The 24,794-nt window shown below is 42.3% G+C and overlaps 1 protein-coding gene across 1 annotated transcript in view; it reads right to left on the bottom strand.

Annotated features, from left to right (window-relative positions):
* Window positions 1–10,183: 10,183 nt before the first annotated feature.
* The window catches only part of LOC102544098 (ATP-binding cassette sub-family A member 9), a 50,893-nt gene continuing 36,282 nt past the window's right edge, over window positions 10,184–24,794 (bottom strand). Inside the window, 14 exon segments of the mRNA XM_072939480.1 lie at window positions 10,184–11,429; window positions 11,562–11,616; window positions 13,203–13,207; window positions 15,032–15,107; window positions 15,917–16,057; window positions 16,245–16,364; window positions 17,381–17,475; window positions 17,546–17,621; window positions 18,908–19,019; window positions 19,022–19,067; window positions 21,112–21,203; window positions 22,182–22,299; window positions 22,893–23,013; window positions 24,360–24,451. Coding sequence (XP_072795581.1) covers window positions 11,334–11,429; window positions 11,562–11,616; window positions 13,203–13,207; window positions 15,032–15,107; window positions 15,917–16,057; window positions 16,245–16,364; window positions 17,381–17,475; window positions 17,546–17,621; window positions 18,908–19,019; window positions 19,022–19,067; window positions 21,112–21,203; window positions 22,182–22,299; window positions 22,893–23,013; window positions 24,360–24,451 — 1,245 coding nt within the window. The 3' untranslated portion in view covers window positions 10,184–11,333.

The raw sequence follows: 24,794 nt of genomic DNA on the forward strand, positions 1-24,794 counted from the left end.
GCTTTTTGAAAAATACAGATGCCCTAGTGCCACTCCCAACTAGTCCAGACAGAAGGTGTCCATGGAGCTGGGCCTGGCCCGTCTCTGAGGCCCCCCCGGGTGGCTCTGATCCACAGCCAGAGTTTTGAACCACTGAGCTTTCAGCAACTACAAATTTCTATGATTAGGGACGAAACCAGGAAGCATTTAAGGAATTACATTTATAAGCAGCAGAAGGAGAAGGAGGAAGAGGAGGGACGGGGAGGAGGAGGACGCAGTAATCATTAACTTAATTCCTCTAAAAAGCTGTTGATTCTATTCACACAATGCAGAGTTCAGTCCTGAGCAGGTAAGTTGCAAGGGAAGAAATGAAGAACTGTTTATTTTTGTGGAGACTACTGGGCTCTTCGCCTTCCTGTTGATGTACAAGTAGTTCTTAAAAGATAGATAATGCATGTATAGGAGATATTTTTAAAAGAATGCAGCCACAAACATGGCATTAAGTTTTAATCATGCTACCACTTACTTGGTAAAAATTTTTCAAAATTAAGTGCCAATGCCAGATAAACTATCAAAACCAACCTGAAAAAGCTATGATTAGATTTGAGCCACGCCTTAAGTCTGCCTTAGAATTCACATCATGATCCATTCTAAGAGCTGAGGTTGAAAAACAAACCAATGAATTAAAGGGAATTAATTACTTTAAAAATTTAAACTTAATTCTAGCATAGACTGTAATCATTACCTTCCAAGAGATCCCAGAAAATACAAAGTTAATGTCTGCCTACTTCAGAGTTTTCTATTGGAAAACAGGGGTGTGTGAAAAACTGTAATATAGTGATTGGTACGGTAGAGGCATGTTCCAGATGAAAAGTGAGCACGGAGGCGAGAGGCAACATTTGGGCAGTCAATCCTTAAATAGAACTGGGAATTAGATATTGGGAATAGGAAAAAGTAAAATGTTTTAGAAGATGGTGGCCTGAGAATGAAAATGTTATGAAAAAGCACTGGTATGTTTAGGGAAAAGACAGTAGAAAAATTGGGCTGATCCATATTTCTCAAGAGAAGAAATACTAGAGAGTTAAGTTTTTAAAACACATCATAGTGGAAATTTACTGATTGGCCTCACTCAATAATTGGGGGAACGGGGTAGTCTGTTCAGTGTAAGAGGCAAGCAGAGGAGGAGAAGAAAGACATTTTGGGAATGAAAAGGAAACTACCTATGGAATAGATACTATTATTTCTCCTATTTTAAAGAAGAACAATGTAAAGAATAAAGTAATTCATTCATTTCCCCTGGTCTCAGAGCCTGAAGAGCTAACTCCAGAAAATTGATAATAAGACAAATATTTACTGTCCATAGTTATACGCGTGATTCCCATCCACGGTAATTTCGTCAGCTTGACACTATAAATCTCTGTAAGTCAAATCCTCGTTTCAGCTGATTGCAAACTATGACTGACCAGTCTGAAAAGGCGTTATGCTGTATGATCCCAACTCTATGACATTCTGGGAAAGGTCAAACTGTAAAGACAGTGAAATGAACAACGGTTGCCAGGGGCTCGGGGGAAAGGAGAGGGCTGATCAGATGGAGCCCAGGGCATCTTTAGGTCAGTGAAACTCTCCTGTATGAGACTGCGATGGTGGATATATGATATTGCTCATTTGTCAAAACACAGACTGAGCCCTAATATAAACTACAGTCTTTGGCTAATAATAATGAATCATATTGGTTAATCAGTTGTAATAAGTGTATCCCACAAACGCAAGGTGTTAGTGATAGGGGAGACTGCCCTGTGATGGCTTCTTCCGTTATGTCTCAAAAACGATGTCTCTTTCAAATGATCAAATAAATGCCCTCTATTTCCCATAAAAACTCTTATAGCAAGTGGTTAATTAAATGTCAGGGACTCCTAATTCTCACAAATCTTGGAGCAAGGGATATTGGTTGTTCAACATCTGAAACATTCTCCCGAATGACAAATGTGCAACACTTTCACCTTCACCTCAGAGAACGCGGCAAAGTCCAGCCTTCACCTGGCCAGCATTAGCAAGCGCAATTTATCTGATTCACAAGTTAAAAAGGGAACGCTAGGAAAGCTTTAGGTTTGAACAATGATGCTTTGTAGCCAGAAGAGATCTACTTTTCCTGAGTTCCTCCACCCGTTTATTTATTCTGGATATTCCTTTTTCTGTTTTATTTGGAACACCTTTCTTTAGACATTTCCTGACTCTTTAATTGTTTTCATCCTAACTTAATCATTTCCTTTGTTGTATTGAAGTTTTAATTTTGTTATAATGAAACATTGTAATTTTTCACTCTGTGATTTTGTATGTGTATGTGTATGTATGTCCCCCATTTTTGAAACACTTTCCTTTCTGGAAGCCAAAATACATTCTTCTATATTTCCCTCTAACACTTCTAACATTTTATCTGTCACATTATTTATTCCACTCTCCTGTATTTCATTTTTGTGTAAGGCACAAGACAGGGATCTAAATTTTCCTTTTACGTTTGCCAAGCTAAATGTCACAGCAGGGTTTACTTAATAGTTCTTTCTTTCCTCGTGGACTTTTTGTGCTTCAGCCTCGTTTTCTGACTTTCTCTTCTCCCCACTGACTTCTTTGTATATCCCTTCCATACTGCCTTAATTACAGAGCTTTCTGAGAAATCTTGGTACATGATTCCCTTATTCTTTTCTTTAAAAATGACCCTAGCGCCTCGGGGACTTTTCCCTCTGTGGTTGACAATGTTAGCTCATCACTCAAGGGCACTTCATTATTGTTGATTGTTTTTCCCCTCTCTTTTCTTTCCCGAGCACATATCCAGGGTTCATTTCTCAGCTTCTTTGCACTCAGATGTGGCCTTGATAAGGGAACGTGAGGTGGGGGCAATATGAGGAAGCTTTAAAGAACTGGGTGTGCCTAACAGACCCCCTTTCCCTGGACGCCAGAGTTGATGACAGAGCCTGGAGATGGGGGTCTAGTTCTCAAAATCGCCCCCGGAGGAAAGGCAACCACTGATCAGAAAGAGTCACCTAGGACTCTTGTGAGGAAGAATAATCTTCTCTTTGGTTTGAGCCCTTTCACTCATTGGGGTTGACTTGTTACTGCAGCCTCGCTTGTCCTAATATGCCTTCCACACCTTCCAAATCCATTCTTCCCCCAGTTTCACTGAGAAAAAATTGACATACGGCACTGTGTAAGTTTAAGGTGTACAGCATAATGATTTGACTTAGACATCATGAAATGATGATCACAATAAGTTTAGTGAACATTATCATCTCACATAGATACAAAATTAAAGACATATTTTTTAAACGTTTTTCCTTGTGGTAAGAACGCTTAGAGCTTACTCTATTAACGACTTTCTATGTAACATACAGCAGTGCTAATCACACTGATCTGTTGTACATCACATCCCTAGTACTAATTTATCTTATAGCTGGAAGTTTGTACCTTTTGACTGCCTCCATCCAATTCTTCCTCCCCTCCCCCACCCCGACCTCAGATAACCACAAACGTGATCTCTTTTTCTGAGCTTGTTCGTTTGTTTCTGACGTATCATTGACCTACACCACTACGGTAGTTCCCATTGCACGATATAGTGATTTCATATTTCTATACATTTCAAAATGATACCGTAAATCTAGTTACGATAAGTCACCAAAGATATTATGTATTTAGTGACTATATTCTCCACACTGTGCGTTTCATATCCATGATTCATTTATTTTGCAGCTGGAAGTTTGTATCTCTTTTATCTCCCTCACCTATGCCTTTCTTCTTCCCCTTCCCTCCCCTCCCCCATCTACCTGTTTGTTCTCTGTATCATAACTATTTCTATTTTGTTATGCTTGTTCATTGGTTTTGTTTTTGAGATTCTACACATAAGTATAATCATACAGTATTTTTCTTTCTCTCTGACCTATTTCACTTAGCATAATACCCTCCAGGTCCATCCATGTTGTTACAAATGACAAGATTTCATTATTTTTAAGGCTAACATTGCATTGTATATATATTTACCACATCTTCTTTATCCACTTATCTATTGACAGGCACTTAGGTTGCTTCCGTGTCTGGATGATTATAAACAATGCTGCAATGAACATAGCGGTGCATGTATCTTTTCTAATTCGTGTTTTTGTTTTCTTCAGATAAATACTCTTAAGGGAAATGCAAATCAAAACCACAATGAGATATTACCTCCCACCTGTCAGAATGGCTATTATCCAAAAGACAACAAATAACAAGTGTTGGTGAGGATGTGGAGGAAAGGGAACCCTAGTGCATCGTTGGTGGGAATGTAAATTGGTGCAGCCCCTATGGATAGTGGTATGGAGATTCTGCCTCTCCCAAATCTCAACGTTTTAGAAACAGTTTGACAAGAAACATCTTAGAAACATTTCAGTAACAAATCATCTTAATCCTTCAGTGTTTAATCCTTACAGCTTGGACATTGCTTTGTCGTTACATATCAAAGCCTGACGTCATTTACTCCCAATCAGCTTGGCTTACAAGAAAGAAACTTCAACATACCTTAACTCTGTGGAATTTCCAACCACGATCATCCTTGTCACCGCTCTATAAAATGCTAGTCCCACCTTCTCTGTTTATAATACGCAAGAGGAGATTCTTTCTTACAATCACAAGTTCATTAGCTGCATGAACGGATGTCACTGGTTACCATGGAAAGGCGGGGATGTGCTGGAGGGGATGGGAAGCGCCTCCTCCGACACTGAGATTCGGATAGGCTCTAGCTGGTGAAAACCCAGGACCTGTTGACCTGTTTTTGTTGACTTCCTTTCATTGATCATCTAGGAGGGTCAAAACGGTGCAGATTATAGAGTGAGTGATTACAGCGGGACTTGAACACATATACTGAAGAGAAGTGGGCATGGTTGCATGGGAGAAGCTGGGGACGGGGAGAAATGGTATTTAATATTTTGGACGCTTGATTATTAGCAAGACGGGGGATGCTGACATAGCAGAATATGAGCCAGACCAGGTTATATATCATCCTGCACAATCTTCCCTGATGAGGCGTGTTTGTTGCCATGGACACCATCCTCAGCCCCTGTATGTTGTGCACGTAGGCAAGGCTGCTGAAGGTGTGGGTGGTTTCTGGCCGGAGACAATATAGTAAAAATTAAAAAAAAAAAATTTTTAAAGTGAGTGTATACTTTAGAAGCTTTTATAGCAGTTTAACATTTCTGCAACCTCACAGTATGTGTTTTTGTATTTAAAAAATATATACTGATCTGTAGATTAGAAATGAAAAGATCCTTTACCATGGATCATTTGAGAAATACTGCCGTATGATGTCCTGGGAGGGTAAGATTTCCCCAGGCGTTGACAGCCTACTGGGTGGTGGTAGAACTTGAAGTGGAGACTTAGGGATTACTGTAAAAGGGGGTGTTGTGAACAGAGGTGCCCGTGGAGTTGTGGATGCCCTCGGCATTTGGCAGGCCCACTCCCCCTGCTCCTAGGTGATAGAGCAACAGTTGCAATTTCCAAGAATGTGATACAAAGGCTACTTCTGCTTTTTGTTGTTTATGTGTGTCTATGTGTGTGCATATGCACATGTGGTTTGTGTGTGGCTAAACGGGCAGAAGGCAGATAGCAATGGTGAGGACGATAAGAGAGATGCAGAGAAGAACTTCGAATATTTTTAAGCTCTTAGCAAGCAGAAGCAGAAGTATAGCAGTGGACCAGCCCCCTCATCTGGTCAAAGCTGCAAATCACAGCCTTCGTACTTATAACCTATAGCAAAAGGAATGTCTGGGAGGGTGGGGATTTCTATAATGTGATGGGTATATTAGTTGGGGTTCTCCACGGAAACAGACCAATAGGAGAAATAGACAGCTAACTGATAGCTAGGTAGCTAAGGAGGGGACGTAGAGAGAGAAATAAGTAACTGACTTGCACGACTGTGGGGGCTGACCATTCCTGAATCTGTACAGCAGGCTGGCAGGCTGGAAATTCAGGCAGTAGTTCTACGCACGTCTGAGGAGAATTCCTTATTCTTTGGGGCTCTTCAGTCTGTGTTTTCAAGGCCTTGACTGAGTGAAGCCCATCCACAGATGGAAGCTAATCTGCTTTACTTAAAGTCCACTGATTTCCATGTTAATCACATCTGAAAATCACCCTCACTGGACTGAAAAATCACCTTGATCCAGGTTGGTGTTTGACCAAATAGCTGAGCACCACAGCCTAGCCAGCCTGACACATAAAATTAACCATCACAAGGGGAGAATTTACACACACGTTTCGTTGCAGCTGTAAACGGCTGGTCTGGTCACCAATTCCAATTGTTTGGGGGGAGGGGTCCCCCCACACCACGGAGCAATTCTCTGGGTACCAGCTGGGTGTCCCACCACTTATCTCAGTTCTGACACTGTCTATTCAGAGATGGAGTCAGATTCCACAGGTTAAGGGTTCAGTCCTACAAGACTCGGCCTCCCCCCAATTCAGATGCCAGTTTCAAGCCCAGGTTGTTACCTGTGCTTCTAACCAACTGCCTATAAATCAGAGGTTCCCACGACCCTCTTATTCCTCTGATTTGTTCAATTTGCTAGAGTGGCTCAGTGAACTCAGAGGAACATTTTACTTACACATCACCAGTTTATCATAAAAGGATCTAATTCAGGAACAGTTGGGTGGAAGACGTGCATAGGGCAAGGTGTGTGGGAAGGGGCTCAGAGCTTCCATGCCTGCTCCAAGGCAGGCCATGTTCCGTGAACAAACCTCCATCACTAACCTGGAATCTCTCTGAACTCCAACCTCTTGTGGCTTAATGGAGGCTTCATTATGTAGGCAGGACTGATGCAACCATTGGCCATTGGTAATGATTCACCCTCCAGCCCTATTCCCCTCCTCCGAGGATGGTCTTAAAAGTTCCAACCCTTTAATCACTTGATTGATTTTCTTGCCAACCAGCCCCCCATCTTGAAGTCACTTCATTAACATAAAAAAAGACACATTACCACTTTCATCATTTAGTGAATTCCAAGGGGTTTAACAGCTCCGTGCCAGAAAGGGAATAGAAGCTAAATATGTGCATCTTATTATAAATCACAATGTCACAAACAGAAAGCCAAAATCTCACTCAGGAGACACTTCAGGGCATTGGTGAGTATCACATCTTTTCCATAGCCTCAGTCTAAAATCCCATACCAATAGGATTTTCTGGGTCTCTCGAAAACTGTGAGAACTTAAGTATTTACGAAAGGTCTTCATTGCATAAGAAAATAGATTTCTCAGTCTGAATTACCAGAATAAAAGTTATTTTTACAGGGAACATTAGTTTTCTGGAAAGCACGCCAGGGGCATGGCTTCCTGAAATGGATCAAGACTTTAACACACAAAGCCAGCAGCTCCATCCTAGCTGGTCTCATTTGGCTCTTAGGTCCTGACATTTGAGATGTGATCCGCTCCTTTTACACTCTGTTGGCTAAGAATGGTCCAAACAGTTGTCATGGAATATTGCATGGAGATAAGAAATGGGGGTCCCCTGTCAGAAGGCTTCATCCCACTCATGAAGCAAGATGATGCTTTGGGTTGAAGTATCTCCTAGAGACAAAGCTCAGGTAAGAGGTGCAGGGACCAGTCCCAACAGGAGGCATGCTAGCCAAGACAGCCTCAGAGCGCATTGCCAGAGGAAGAATGTACGTGCGGCTGCTTAATGAGGCTGAGAGGCAAGTAGACAGAAGCAGACTTAACATGTTATATCCAAAGAGTAAAAGATACAGGAAAGCATCTTTTTAAAGATATAAGTCTATGGATAAAGTTGCGATATATTTATACAATGGAATACTACTCTGCCATGAAAAAGAATAAAATAATGCCATTTGCAGCAACATGGATGGATCCAGAGATCGTCATTTTAAGTGAAGTAAGCCAGAAAGAGAAAGAAAAGTACCATATGATATCACTTACATGTGGAATCTAAGAGAAAAAAAAAAGGACACTATGAACTCATCTGCAAAACAGAAAAAAGACTCATAGACTTAATAAACAATCTTACAGTTACTAGGGAAAGAGGGTGAGAAGGTTTAAATTTGGGAGTTTGAGATTTACAAATGTTAGCCACTGTATATAAAAATAAATTTTAAAGGTTTCTTTTCTATAGCACAGGGAACTAGGTTCACTATCTTATAATAACCTTTAATGGAAAAAAATATGAAAATATATATATATATATGTATATATATATGCATGACTGGGACGTTGTGCTGTACACCAGAAATTTACACATTGTAATTGACTGTACTTCAATTAAAAAAATTCGCTCTCTCTCTCTCTCTCTCTATATATATATATATATATCTGAGAGTGAGATAGAGACAGTAAAAACATTTTTCTAAATGTTACTGGTGAAAAAAATCTTACAGTTAGAGTAATTGTACCCAAAATACCTCCAAACTGTCACTCAATAAAATCAGATACATATACTCATGTATGCATAGCTATTTGTCTGTCTACCTGCTTTTCTCTCTCTCTCCCTCTATACACACACACACACACACACACACACACACACACACACACACATACTCAGACTTGCAAATTCATTCACAAGAGTTACTTAAGTTCGTAAAGATCAATCCATTAGCAAATTTCCAGCTTATTCACATAGTCAAGATTTTTGTCCTCATATGATAAAGTAGTTGCAATTTTTTTAATAAAAAGGTTATTAACCCAATGATTAGCCCTCCTTTTCTGTGGAATATAAATCAGCAGCTATTCATAAACATTAAATTAATTATTATAAGAATAATGTCTCCAGAGATGTTTGGCATTTAGCATATGGGAATCATTTGTTTTTGTATAATACAAACAAAACAAAAGAAAAAGATGAACTTACTTTTGAGACAGTAATCTAGAAACCCAGTTTATGCCTAGGTCTCATTATTTCCAGGAAAACGGTTCACATTCCTTGTCTATAACATCTCTGCATTATGGTTGAGCTGTTTGCCTGCCTTGAAAATTCCCTTTAAGACTGCTTTCTAGAGGGAGACTGTGATAGCAATTCTCTTGGCCTGACAGCACTGGATTCATGTGATCACTCTTGGAGAAACTGCTTTTTTACTGACCTGCAGCCGATTCCTTGGCAGAGAAGTGTCAGCTGTATTTCTGGAGCATCACATAAGGAGGGGTCTCCAGAGGGAATGTAAGGTTTGTAAAACGCTCTCTTCTGTGCCTCAAAAGAAAACGGCTGATTTCTAAATATAAAACACTACCTTTGAAAAGTAAGAAGGTAAAGAGCTTAGTCAGACAGAATCCTTTTTTCCTCTGTTCAGGAGTTCTGGACCTTCTGAATGGTTATGTTGACTCGAGTAATCTAATCAGGTTTTGACCATTTTGAAAAGCAACTGCTTAAATCTCTGCTTCCTATATCATCACATCCTCCTTTCCTACTTTCTTTACCTCAGGAAATAGCACCAACTTCTACTTGCTCAAGATAAAATACAGGAAATCTCCTGGACTGTTCTTTCCTCCCCCTCCCAGCATCCCCCCACACCCAAACCACCAGCAAGTCTTACCCAACAATGTTAGTTCTCAGGTATAGCCCAGTCCATTCAGTCTCCATACCTCTCCACCAACCTACACCAAGCCTCTGTCATCTCTCAATTCGTATTATTGCAATAATTGATTAATTAATTCCCTGTACCCACTCTTGATACCATACAATCTATTCTCCACTCAGAGGAAAGTGTTGTCTTTTTTAAAATGTGTATCTGATAATGTAATTCTCCTTCTCAGCACCCTTCAAAGACTTTCCGTTGCACTTCAAGTCCACGTCAACTTCCTCATTTCACCGAGCCCTCCGCATTGCTCCAACGTCACCTCTAGGCACTCAGACCTGTTCCTGACTTGAGACCATTGTCTGTGCTCTTCGCTTGGCCTGTCCATCTCTCCCCTGTTCTCAACATCACTGCTTTCTTCTTGCCCTTGACTCTCAGTTTGTCATCGGCCAGAGTAAGTCTTTTCTGATTAATGTCCCCAGTGTTTCCTTCCACCATTTCTGTTATCTGACCACATTATTATTATTTATTTTTTGCACAGTGCTTACCTCTATCTCAAGGCTTCTCAACCTCAACACTATTGACACTTGGGGCCAAATAATTCTTTGGTGAAGGGAGGAGCCATGATGGAAATGAAATCAAGGAAAGGATCATTGGGAATGAGAAGGCTGAAACTACAGAAATTTATTTTCTCACAGTTCTGGAGGCTAACAGTCCATGATCGTGGTGCCAGGAAATTTAGCTGCTGGTGAGGTCTGTCTTCCTGTCTTGCAGACAGCCACCTTCTCGATGTGCTCTCAGCATGACCTTTTCCCTGTGAGTGTGCAGAGAGATGAGGTGTCTCTTCCTCTTCTTGTAAAGACACAAGTGCTATCAGATTAAGCCCCATCTTATGACCCCATTCAAACTTATTACCTCCTTAAAGGCCCTACTCCAAATACAGCCACGCTGGAGATGAGGGTTTCAGTGCATGAATTTGTGGGGAACACAATTCAGTGCGTGACAGCTAGCAACAATAACAGTAGCAACGACAACATTAAAAGCTCACCTAAATAAGAATGTACAAGAACAGTGCACTGACTTTGAAGTGTTTATAAGATCACTGGTTGGATAGGTCATAACATATACAGATACAGGAAAGTAACATCTATGAAGTTTTAGTGTTCTGCATAAGGATAGACCTTTGCATTATAAGAAAACATAAAATAAATTTTGAAATTGTATGTACTATATGTATTTTAAAACTTGTACCAGCTTGATCATTCAAATCTTACTACAATGACTTTTACAGGTTTCAAACCTCCTGCATCGTCACAAGAGAGAACATGGACTCTACAACCTAAAATTTGAAAAGTGACAGAAAAGGAAAAAATCAGTAAATTAAGATCAGGTGATAAGGAAGTGAATCACGAAAAGCAACACCATGCTGCTATAATTAATCATTTGACTCCCTTTCCCCTACAACCATCGGCATTGTCTCACTGCGTACTTACCTGCTCAGAAAGACGAGAAAATAGTTAGTATTTTGAAGTTCAGAGAAAGAAAATGAAACAATCTCTGTATCATCCTCAGAAATATAAACAATTCCATAATCAATGTGTTTTAAAATTTGCTGCCGTGTGAAGCATGGGGTTCAGCGGCTGCTGAGGGGCTGCACGGCCGGCTGAGCGTCACCACCCTCACGGGCCTTGCTCTTTAGTCCCGTTATATGTAATATTATTGAGAAAAATGATGGCTTGAGTTTCTAAAGCATTTTGAAGCCACATCTGAGATAAGACACATTAATGCTATAAAATACTATCTTAAAGATCGAGTATTTGGGCTTTAAGGCTCTTCCTGCAGGAGCTTCCACTTTACTGAGAGATCAACTTCCTCATCAAAACTGTCCAGCTCCTGCTCCTTGGAGAGCTCCAGAAACACCTGCAATGGAGGGAAAAAATAAAGAGAAGGGGGTCACACTGGCCCCGTGGCTCCAAGGGAGTGCAGAGTGAGCGTACACACATACTACACACACATTCCACGGAGGCCGTAAAATCCCTAAAGCAGATGCACCTGCTCCAGGGTGGACTGCGAGAGGCTGTACTCCTCCAGGTTGAAGCTCCGCTTCCTGGCAGAAGGATGGCCGTGCATTAGGAGCGCATATAGTTTTCATTCACAGAGTTTCACCGAGTCATGGACGAAAAAGTCCATACAAACAGATTTTAAATATAAAAGGCAAGGTAACAAATATTCCTGGATTGAACATGGGAAAGCAAATTCACCACACGGTCCCACAACAGGATGGAAACACTCTCCCACTGTCTGGGAGATTGGTCAGAGGCTCCAAGAGCCTGGAAGACAACACGGGAGGTTCCAGACCAGCTGTGCAGGACAAGCCAAAGGACGGGTCCCTGCGTTCTGAGCACCTACCACGTGCCCCCCTGTCTACACCTTCCCTCTGCCCCACCCTGCCCTCTGCCCCAGAGGCTGACTTAAGAGGCTCCTGCTGGGGGACTCCACCAGTGGAAAGCCCAGGAGGAGGGACAGAGGAGAGAAGAGATGAAGGCCTTTATTCCTTCTCTTCCTCCCTGACACCAAATGTGTCCCTTGATTCAAGGTCACTGCTTCCCGCAAGGTGACAAATTCTGCACGACTCTGCTCCCAAGTTTCAGTCCTTGTTTTCTCTCTCGGTCCCTTCGGACCTAAGAATGGAAACACTTCTGCCATTTCCAGCCTCGGATAATTGCACTGTTCCTTGCACCTTGCCAAAGGGTCCCTTTATCAACAAAACTGCATGGGATTATCCTGGTTTTGAGTTTACAGTCTGCTACCAGTGTGGACTGTGACCGAGCCTCCAACTGTGCAAACACGTAAGAGAATAATGAACGGGAAGATGGGGCTGGAAAGCAAGGCTTCTTTGGACATCTGTGCGTGGCTGTGGTATTTCTGCCCTCCTCTCCACGGACAGAGGGTGTGGTGGGACTGGCCTGCAGTATGGGGACATGGGGGGTTTGTCCTTGATTCACTTCTGGGAACACGTGAAGAAGAAATACTGTGGGTAGCTGACGACTTTCAGAATTTGGAGACGCAAAGATGCTGCAAATTTCTGATGGACTTTGAAGGGAGGCACCCCAAGAGTAACTCCTGGAAGGACAAAGGGGTTCTGAGCAGGAGCCCGGCGTCCGCAAGGTGTTCACAAGAGGCCAAGTAAAGGAGGCATCACCCCCTCTTCCCAGGAAGCTGCAGTCAGAGATTACAGATGGGAGGGAGAGGAGCCTTCAAGGAACCCACAAAAGCACTCCACAAAGGAGAGAACTGCTCATCTCCACACAGGAGGCCCTGCTGCCGTATTCCGGCTCTAATGATCAGATCAAGCTTTGCTGCTGTATAATCTCGTCCCTTCTCCTTAAACTCCACCCTAGAGAGGCCCAGAACATCAGCTTATGGGCAGAGGAGGGAATAGGGTAAGAAGAGAGAGAAAGCTAAACATCCCGCCTTCCCAGTTTCAGGTCTTCAAATCTGAGGCAAGTCTGACCTGGAACGAGCATGTGAGGCTCATGTTTTGCTGGAGTCTGCATTACCCGAAAGTGATCTGATGGTCTGGAAGAATGGGTCTAGGTATCAAGACAAGGAAATAGTCACCAGGCAGGCATTTTGCTTGTCTGATCCTGGGCCGAGCTCATTCAGTAAATGTGTTGCAGCTGAGAATGTGACTGTGTCTGAATTAACATTTGGAGGAAAAAAAGCTAGCCTAGATCCCCTATTTTGTACTTTGTGTACTCTTCACACAATGGAGCAGGAAACTGTCACAAAAACTTCTTTTATTCCCCCCAAAATGAGAATTTCAGTTTTAGCACGTTAAGCACAACAGAAGGAATCTGAGGTGGGAGGGAACAGTTTTGAAAGCAGAAATGTGAGAAGGCTCTTAAGAAAAGGCTCCGTTGTATTCCAGGGAGGCAGCCATCCTGGAACATCTCCCTCCCTGATCTTAACTAGTTATAAAACCTTCTTGTTGCCCAGAGCCAGCCGGTTGTGGGAATCCTTCCCACTGAATGATGCAAAACTGGTCACTTGGCCAAAATGGTCAGTGTGGAGAATAACCACAGAGACCATAGAACAAAGGTGACCAAAGTGAAAAGAAAACCTGCCTGGGATGATCGGAGCCTTGTCTCAAGGAGAAGACTCTCTTTAAGAACTAGAATAGAACGCTGATGGGGGTGGCGGATAGCTCCGCGGTAGAGCACCTACCTGCACGTAGGAGGTCCTGGGTTCAATCCCCAGTACTCCCATTTAAAAAATAAATATACAACCAAAAGCTTGTTTCTTTAAAAAAAAAAACAAAACAGAAAAACTAGAATGCTGGGGCCTGTAAAGACAGGTCACTTGCAAGAAGGGCAAGATCAAGAAGAGGGGGGCGGTGTTCAGCTTTTTATCAGATTTCATACACTGGTGTGTCAGGCAAACACTGAGCCCACGACAGACCCACGCAGGAAGCAAAGATCAAATTCCGCGAGCATAGAGAAGAGGCCTGGCCTGGCCCAGCTCCACAGAGGGGGCCCTCCTTATCAGCATCTGAAAGGCGATGGAAGCATTAAAGAGACAAAAAGCGCGTGTATGTCTGTCTGTCTGAGCTGCGGACGCTCTGGCCCCAGATGCCAGTGGTCTTGTCCTCCCTTCTAGTCTCACTCAGTTAGGCTGGGGTTTCTCAGTCTTGGCGCTGATGACATCCTGGCCGGACCTTGCTTTGCTGCGGGAGGGGCTGACTTGTGCGCCGCAGGATGTTCAGCCCCTTCCCTGGCCTCGAGAAGACCTCCCAAGCACCAGCTGTACCCCGAGTCGTGAGAGCCAGAAGTACAGGCTGACGTCGTTTTACTGCGTTTCATTATTGCGCTTCCCAGATACATTTTTTTATCTTGTCTTGTCTTTTTTTTTTTTTTAAACAAATTGAAGTTTGGTGGCAGCCTTGCATCGAGCAAATCTATCGGTGCCATTTTTCCAACAGCATTTGCTCCCTTCGTGTCTCTGTGTCACATTTTGGTAATTCACAAAATATTTCAAATTTTTCATTATTATATTTATGTCATGGTGATCTGTGATCAGAGATCTTTAATGTTACTACTGCAAAAACATGACGACTCGCTGACAGCTCAGACGATGGCTAGCATTTTTTTAGAGAGAAAATATTTTAAATTATGGTATGCACGTTGTTTTTTTAGACATAATGCTATTGCACACTTAATAGCCTACAGTATGGTGTAAACACCACTTTTATATGCCCTGGGGAACCCCAAGATGAGTGCAACCTACTTTATTGGGGTGTCCACTGTACTACTGCGTTGATCTGGAACCGAACCTGTAATATCTCCGAGGTCTGCCTGAATCCCCAGAAACTGCCAACTGAGAACAACTGGGTTAAAAGTCTTGATATTTATTTAAGTATAATAGCACAATTTTACCTTCATGTGTTTATTACACTGCTTTATGCAAGATTTGCAAACATCTGTCTACTAGAGTCTCACCTCTCAACGGTTACTCTCACCTGCTTCTAATTTGAAGAAAGCCTGCGCTAAAGGTCGCACATCCTCGAGAGGCAGCCTGTAGACCATGAGGGAGGAGAACCTGCGAGGAAAGGAGAGCGAGGCTGAACTCCAGGTTCCAAAAGCACAGTCACTAACGGATGCAGGTCTGAAGGGGAGTGGACCTCGTCCACAACGCGTGCAGGCGTACGCATCTTGACAGCGCTGGGGGCAGCCGTAGTGTGAATGGTCTTTGATCAGCAGGAAGTAAATTTACTCATGTGGAACCATTAGAAGAAGCTTTACTGTCGGGAGGCACGGGGGACGACAGGGAGGAAGCTGACAACACCGACGCCCCGAGAAGGGAAGAAGCAGGGTTGTGTATCACCCTCTTCTCTCAGTGAGAAGAGGGGAGCATTCAAGCGAGGAGAGTCAGGTTCACCTTCTGGCTCCCCCACTAGTTCCTTGGCATCATCTAACCCACCTGGGCTTCAAGGGCCACTGCGGATCATAATTAAAATGCTCAGAGATGCCATTCCCTGAGCTTTGACGCCTGCTACTGGGCACAGGCTTCACACAGGTGATCTTGTTTAATGGGAGTGTTTTTACCCTTTAGGAAGAAAAACCACTGAGATGGCCTCGGTACCTGTACATGTTAGTACCTGGCACGTTATAGAGCTGCCAGAAATGCTAATTTTCTTACGAGGATCAGCTTTCAAATCAGTACTTGGTTTTCTTAGTCCCCCTCTGTACTATCCCTTGGAACTGGGCCTTTCTCCAGTCATTAAAGTATTCATAATCACCACAGAGGTAAAAAAACAAAGAATGAGCCTATGAAGCTTTTCTCTCTCACGGCCTTCAGAGAAAAACAAAACAGAGACCAAGTTGAAACAGAACAAGTCCTGTGTTCACCTCTCCTGCCGAGCAGCGTGGGGGAAAACCCTCAGAATTTCGCCGTGCAGAGACTCCACCTGGGCCAGGGTCTTCACCTTCATCTCTAGCAGATAATCTTTGCCAAATTTGCTCTTCAGATGTTGGATGGAGCCGATACATCTAGAGGTAAGAGGAGGAGGAAGCCCAGCAAGAAAATGGAGAGAGAACCCTGTTGTAGGTGATCTGGGGCCGGGAGGCCAGGGGCAGCCAAGCCCTGCGGCCTCTCACAGAGATAACTGTGTGCAGGGAGAGGCCGCTTGTGCAGAGCACACCTGGGGACCAAGTGTGGGCTGGGACGGGCACCCACCTCAGCCTCCCAGACACCATGATGGCCACGCGGTCACACACAGCCTCAGCCTCTGCCATGTAATGGGTGGTCAGGAGGGCGCCCCTCTCCGTGTTCCTAATGGTGGCCCGGGTCGCCTGCCTAACATGAGGTCAAGGGAAATGTTAGCTAGTGGAAATGCTCCAGGCAACATGAGAGCACATTTTAAAGGAGCTTCCATTGGCTCATATAAAACAGTCAATTCAGATCAGACAAAGAAAAGATCTTTGAAGGGCCAACATGCATGGAAACGACCAAGCTAACAGGGTACCTAATTCAGAGCATAGCCTGAGCTGAAGGTAGAGAATGACTGGGTACAAGGTTGTTTAGAAAAATGCTGAATTTCAAGAATATTTATGAAAGGCAGTGGGAAGACAGAAAATGAGGAGAGCTTATTTAAAAGCATGAGAGTAATGACATATTCCCTAAAATACAAAGCGACAGATTTCAGGATATTCCTAAAGTAATTAAAAGAACACATTGAGTATAATCTAAAAAACTTCTGAATCACTATGTTGTACATCTGAAACTAATATAATATTGTAAATCAACTATGCTTTGATTAAAAATGTTTCAAAAAATAAAATTAAATGGACATTTTGCATGGCAAAAATAAGAATATATTGGAATTTATTTTCCCTCCATAAGAATTGTGTATCTGGTGGTGCTGCCAAAATTTAAAATTTAATAATAGATTAAGTTGATTGAATATAAAAACGGGCCTTGCAGACTTGGAAATTCTTAGAGTGAGTACTGAGTTGTTAGAATTATCTTTTTCTTCTTAATAAAAATTGTCTATGACATGACGTTAGATTTTTTTTTTCTCTTAATAATTGCTTTTTCTGATAATGTGGATGTTTTCACTTTATAAACAATTTAAAAAAGAATTTTATTGCATCAAGGATTTTTTTTAGTGTAAAATTTCAGACTTTCAAATGATGACTGCACAATCGTTGCCTAGGTATATTTATAAACTGTGAGTCAAAGAGGAAAAAACCTCCTTCGGCACAAAAAAATTCACAGACTCTCACTATTGGATCGGTTATAAACAACGATTGTGAAGTTCAGGTCTTACAGGGCTATACATTCACTTGGGGGTACTCCTGATATGCCCTCACCACATCTGCAGCTGCCCCTCGGGGTCCGTCCCCGTGGACGGCTCGTCCAGAAGCACCACCGACGGGTTTCCCAGGAGGCTCAGCGCGAAGCACAGCTGGAAGGAGAGGAACCGCGTCTGGCACCGACCTGGGGGTGCGCAGAGGAGCACCCCGCCCCGCCCCTACCTTTCGCTTTCCTCCCTCGGATAAAGCCTTCACGGGGAGCTTCAGCTGCTCCTGCAGCTTGAGCGCATCCACCAACCTGAAGGAGACAGAGTGAGTCACTCTCTCCACACTGCCTCCGCACAGCGGGGAGTGCGTGGGAGAAAAGGCGAATCAGAACCAACACTCCAGCAGAGACATTTTTAAAAGAGTTTTCGGAGTGATCGTAAAATTGGAAGTATCTAGGATACTTCGTGAACTTTGTATGGCAGCCAAATTCATATTTTCAGTGGCTTCTTTCCGCATTAAGGAGAATCCATAACCAAACATTATGAGGGTTCCTTAAAAAGCTAAAAATAGACCTACCACAAGATCCAGCAGTCATATTCCTGAGCACATACCCAGAAAAGACAAAAACTCTAATTCAAAAAGATATATGCACCCCAGTGTTCATAGCAGCACTATTTATAACCGCTAAGACACGGAAACAACCAAAGTGCCAATCAAAAGATGACTCACTTCAAAATGTAGAATAGATAAACAAGATTGCACTGTATAGCACAGGGAAATGTATGCAAGATCTTATGGTAGCTCACAGAGAAAAAAAAATGTGACAATGAATATATGTATGTTCACATATAACTAAAAAATTGTGCTGTACACTGGAATTTGACACAACATTGTAAAATGATTATAAATCAATAAAAAAGTTTAAAAAACAAAAATAAATAAATAAATAAAAAGACATGATATAGATATAGATATAGATATAGTGGAATACTACTCAGCCATAAAAAAGAACAAAATATTGCCATTTGCAGCAACATGGATGGACCTAGAGAATGTTATGCTTAGTAAGTCAGACAAAAAAGACAAATATTATGTCACTTATATGCAGAATCTAAAAAATTATACAAATGAATCTATATACAAAACAAACAGATTCACAGACATAGAAAACAAATTTATGGTTTTCAAAGGGGAAGGAGAGGGGAGGGATAAATTAGGAGTATAGGATTAACAAATGCAGACCACTATACATGAAATAGATAAGCAACAAGGATTTACTGTATAGCACAGGGAACTATATTCAATATCTTGTAATAACCTATCATGGAAAAGAGTCTGAAAAAAATATATACACGTAACTGAATCACTTTGCTGTACACCTGAAATAAACACAATAATGTAAGTCAACTATACATCAATCAAAAAAAAGAATAATCCATAACCCTTTTCTCTCCAGGTTTAAGGTGAGAGAAGACACTGAATTGGGCTCTTGATGATCAAATTGTCTCCCACAAACATCACTTAGAATCTCCCTCCCTTATTTTGTGTTAAGGCATCATCCCCCTGGTGGAGAACAGGTGTGTCTCCCCCGTGTACCGTGTGATGGCAGCCGCGGCGTCCGCCTTCCTCAGCCCTTTCACGGCGGCGAACACCTCCAGGTGCTCCTGCACCGTCAGGCTGGGCCACCGCGCGTTCTCCTGGGGACATGGCCCAGAAACCCCAGGGCGTCCCCTCCGCCGCGCCCTTTCAGTAGCACCTGCAGAGGAAAGTCCCCTCTCACATTCAGTCCAAGCCTGCGTGTGTGTGTGCACTGTGCATTTCAGTGATGCCCCCTGACGTACATGGGCTGCCAAGAGTGCAAAAGTACATACGTAATCACTTCACTGTGGGGAAAAGATGATGAAAAACTCAAACGGCAGATAATCTACACTGCTGTACCCTTCCATTAAAGTTTAGACTTTATTACTAAGTCCATCACCATGACTGAATTCAGGGCTGCTTATTCAGTTGCCCAGGGCTTGACTTCATTTACTGATCTAAACATGCAGAGGAACAGGTATTTGCTGAAGATTCTGTTTTTCCAGTGTTAAAACGGTTGTAACATCTGTTTTACACGTTTGTTATGAGGATGACATGAGGCAGTTTTTCTCAGTTGGGGCAATCCCGGGGGATATTTGGCCATGTCTGGAGACATTTCTGATTGTCATGACTGGGGTGCTGCTGGGATCCAGTGGGTCAAGGACAGGGGAGCTGCTAATATCCTGCAATGACCAGAACAGTTCTTCACAGTAAAGTCATCTGGTCCAAAATGACCCCAGTGCCAAGCGTGAGAAATCCTGCACTAAGGTAATAAATGAAAAGCTCTGAGCACTAGTCTGGCACACAGGAACCAAGAAACAAACGATAGCATTTCTTATTTTTATGAGCCAGATACCATGCTGTATATTAATAATGACAGGTAATGTGTACCAGGGCTTAACATTTTATGTTTTGAATTACTTTAACTTTAGAAAAACCCTCTGTGACTCAAGTATTGGTTTGATCACCCGTGTTTCACATATGAGAAAACAAACCCATGCACAGATTTAGAAATTTGCAGAAGGTCACACAAGGCAAACCCTGGAGTTGAAACTGGGATCCACCTTCAGAATCCAAGCCCTTGACCTCGATGCTATAGTGTCTCTCCCCAGTACAAAGGAGGAGAGACCTGGCTCACCTGGCCTCACAGAGCCTTCAGTCTAGACAGAGAAATGGAAAATAAACAAGTAAACACATATGTGAATGAGTTACAGCCCCTGCTGAATGCTTTCGAGGAAAGAAATGTGCTAAAAGGGAGGGTCCAGTTTAGCTCCCGGCGTAATCAGGGAAAGGGCTTTTGGGGAGGTGAGTTTTAAGGTGATGAGAAGGAGATAACCAAACACATGACGAGCCGAAGGAAGAGCACTCCACCCACCAGAAAAGCAAACCTAAAGGTGCTACGCTGGGAAGACAACCAAAGGCCAGTGTGAGCCAGTGTGAGCCAGTGTGAGCAGTTGGCGTTGGAGAAAAGGTGCTCAAGAGAGCCCAGATCTTACAGGTAAAGGTCTGGGATCAATTCACACGGAAGGGTTATAAGCAGGACAGTGACACAACCTCATGTGCATTTCTTAGGGACGGCTCTGGCTGCGGTGTGAGGCGACAGTGGAAATGTAAGAATGGTAACTTTGGGATCTCTGTAGCGACCGGCACCCCTGCGCAAGCTTTCTTTGTGAGCACTCCCTCTGGCCTTAACCCTCCGTCAGGTGTCAGGGGCGTCTCCCCTTCAAAGGTTTTGAACTTTGGTCCACTGTCCATCGTTTCACACAACTTGGCACGTGGTATTCATAGGCTATTCTCGTTTTTGCTTTGGAATTTAGACAGTTTCCTCTAAACTATGATCTCTGTTTTCTGAATAAATCCTGGGTCTTGGCAATTCAATTCAACAAGTTCTCAGGATATGTAAGTCAAAAAACAAAAAAGTCCCAAACATCTTGGACTGAAAATAAAACTAATGTTTAGCTTTACTTACCAAAATATTTCCCGTTAATGTCTCTATTTATCATTCAGTAAAAGGCAGAGTATAGATAACATGTAACCCTTTTTATCACCTAACTATTTTTGGACTCAAGGAGAGAAATTTTTAATTAATCCTCTTCATTCAATGCATAAATCACATTGGTTAATAAAAAAGGATCATCTGTGTATTAAGACTGTCATCAGTATTCACTGTAAAATGCTTGCTCGAGGCAGCATTAGTGACCACGGTTCTGTGTTTTACTGACCTGCCCCGCGGTTGGTTTTGTGTCTCCGGTTATCATCTTGATAGCTGTACTTTTACCTGCTCCATTGTGTCCTAAGAGCCCTATAACTTCACCTGAAAGAAACAGGTGTGCTCAGAATTTAACTGCAAATAATTACAATAAAACAAAACAAATGGTATCTGAAGGCTCCCCATGTGTCAAGATTGTTGTCAAATGCACTGTGTACATCATTTCACTTATTCTTCACACACACACACACACACACACACACACACACACACACACACACACCCCTAGCTTCATTTTGCAGGCAAGGAAACTGAGGCATAAAAGACGATAAATGACTTGCCCAAGGTCATGCAGCCCATAAGAGGTTGAGCTGGAATTTGAAACAAATTCTGTTTTGTGGCACTTAACCATCCCTCCCCAAAACATGCTATTGGATAGAATGAAGAATCCCACTGAATTCACTTGTAGGTAATATCCCCTGCTGGGAAATTAGTTATATTACTTAAAAATCCATCCTTTTTAACAGAAAGACTGCCTCTGTTTGGGTCATTCTTATTCTTATCCTTTTCTGGTTTTTGTTTGTTTGAACAGAACAGACATAACTGTCTCCCTGTGCAGAGAAAAAACATTACTATTGTAACTGAGTCTTTTAAACAGGATGGACCAGCCTCAGCCTGTTGATGAGTTGGCCTCCACTCATGGTTTTCAGTAGTCTTAATCCCCTCAAAGGATCTCATCCTCAGAGTTCAAGTTTGCTGTGTTACAGACATTGAAAACAAACTTACAGTTACCAGGGGGAAACATTGTGGGGAGGGGTAAATTGGGAGTTTGAGATTCGTAGGCACTAACTATTACATATAAAATAGATAAACAACAAGGTCCTACATTACAGCACAGGGAACTATATTCAATACCTTGTAATGCCTATAATGAAAAAGAATATGAAAAGGAATATATACACATGTATAACTAAATCACTAGGCTGTACATCAGAAATTAACACAACATTGCAAATCAACTACCCTTCAATTAAAAAGGAAAAAAAAAAAGACAGCTGTGCTAACAGAACTACCATTTCCAACCTTCCTTTACACAGAAAGAGACGTTTCTCGTGGCTACTTTTTTCTTCCTCTTGGCAAAGCAGGTTTTCCTTCTGCCTGTGTATTCCTTCCGCAGACAGCTGGCAATGATGACTGGGTTCTGTAAAGACAGAAGTCAGGACCAGGGGGGCTTCATTCTCACCTTGCAACGAGCAAGTGCTCCATACTCCCTATGACCACATCATCCCCTGTTCATTGCCACGAAGCCGACCAGTCCTTCCCCCAGGAACTGCCATTTCCAAGCGAACTCTCCCAGTCTATATTCCTGCAGGGAAAGGGCATCTGAACTATGTCGTGTCGTTGGAGCTTGCTCTTCCCCAGAAAAGTGGAATAGAGGCATCTACGTGACCACCAGGACTGTTAAGACACACACACCCCCCTCGGATGTGAACTGCTTGCCATAAGCTTAATCAGTTTATAAAACTCACAAAGTCTTACTTAGGTTTTGTAATGATTATATTTACTTGCCAAAAACTATGACTGAAAAATAAATGAACAAGTTAGTGTGTGTGTTTCCTTAGTTCTCTTATCTCTGTGGGCACTGCATATTCACAGAGGTCAAATAATGAGCTAAATGGGTAAGAACGAAAGAACCTTGAAGCACTTGAGTGCTTTTGAAAAAGTAAGGCTGCAAAGTAGCCCACTTCTTCCTCTGACATAAAATTACGTGATGCACGTTGTTAGCAGTTCTACCTCGTCCGAGTCTGGGGCAGTCACAGCATTTGCTGTTCTCATTCTTTCCATCTGAACACCGTCATCCTCTCCTTCAGGTTTTTCTGGGTTTGGAAGAACACTGCTGCTTCTCGGTGAAATTCTAAAATCAAAACAGCGTGAGACCGACAGGTTTCCAGTTGAAAAGCTTGTAGCAAAATAAAGAATTTTCAATAAACTGCCATCAATTACTTGAGCAGACTGAGTAACTGTGAGCACAGCATACTCCCCGTTTTTCCACTCTGCACCACTTGCCTTTCTTTTTTTTTTATTGATTTATAATCATTTTACAATGCTATGTCAAATTCCAGTGTTCAGCACAATTTTTCAGTCATTCAAAAAATGTGACAATGAGTGTGTATATGTCCATGAATGACCACTTGCCTTTCTAACAGCCTCGTTTCCACCAATGATTCAAATGATGCTGCTTTTACAGGATCCTGGCTTTTTGCCTAAGCTTAATTCTCCCTATCGGCTGTGACTTCTTTTTAAAGTAATAAAACAGTACATACTCTCTGGCAAAGGATTTTGGAGCAGAGTTGCATGTAAAAGGAACCTAGGAGGTGTAGTTTTGACACAGATATTTTGGAATTCTGAAGGCTTTGTGACAACAATGGATCCAAACATTCAGAATCAGAGATGTGTCCTAGAAAAGCCAGGACATGTAATCCCTAGTAAATGGACACAGTCATTTCTTGGGAATATGGGTCAGAATCCCTCTTTCCTGATTGCAGTTGATCTCTTTCCTTCACCATCCTCACCACTGATTACCTCTGATTCCTGCCCATCTCCCTCACGCCAGCCCAAATGACTGCTGCCAGCAGATTCCCTGAAACAGGGCAGTCGTCCTGTCACTCTCCTGCTCTACCTGCCCACTCTGGGCTTGAGCCTGATTCACATTCTGTGAGTTAGGCAAGGTTTTCAAATCATGCTTGTCTCTGTTTCCCATGAGGTAACTTGCATAATGGGAAAAACTTCCCTATTCCAAGACCTTCCAATATCTAGCTTGCAATTTCATTGTCCATCATCCTTCAACACAAGCCTCCAGGTTCCTCCCAGCTGCCTTCTCACATCTACAAGAAGGCATTTATTTCAGCATGTTCTTCTGCCCAGACGACTCCTCCTCCCTGGATTGGCTATACCTTTCCAAGTGCTTACCTCTACCTACCGACTGTTATAAAGATTCTACCTCTTGTCTATCACTCTCTTCTAGTATGTCAGTGAAATTACCGTCTGCCTTAATTTTTCGGGGTCTTATATGTGCTAATGTGGCTTCTTCACTAGACTGTAAGCTCATTAAAGTACTATCAATTATAATTTTGTACACTACACAGTCCCTTAAAAACAACCCTACACAGTGCTTTTTACTCAATTTATTAGGGCTATTAAAATGTCTTTAAACAATGACTACTCAAATAAAACATGAAATTCTATTGGAATTTTCTTAACCTGAACACAGGATCCTTTCTCATTAATTTCTTCCTAAAGTTCATTTCCAGACATCGTAGAACAAAGAGGAAAATGAAAAAGTGAAGGTAAGGCTAGGGGGAAAAAAGGACAGTCAAAATTAGCATCACCATAAAAACAACAATTTCCATATTGGAAGTGATTTAAGGAGTTTGATCATATACGAAGTTTTTAAGGATTTGATAATGTTTTTACAAGATTGAAAGACAATGTATTTAATATTCTAGGAAACTCTCCTCGTAGCATCACTGCTCTTAAGAGAAACCATGACAGCAACAGTAGTAAAAAGTTGATACCATGCAGAGTTTGAGCTTTTCAGTATCAGTTTATTCAGTATCAGTTGATCAGTATTAAGACAGTGGTCCAGATTTTAAAGCTTATGTGTGTGTGTGTGTGTGTGTGTGTGTGTATGTGTAT

The sequence above is a fragment of the Vicugna pacos genome, chromosome 16 (genome assembly GCF_048564905.1).
Source record: "Vicugna pacos chromosome 16, VicPac4, whole genome shotgun sequence".
NCBI lineage: Eukaryota > Metazoa > Chordata > Mammalia > Artiodactyla > Camelidae > Vicugna > Vicugna pacos.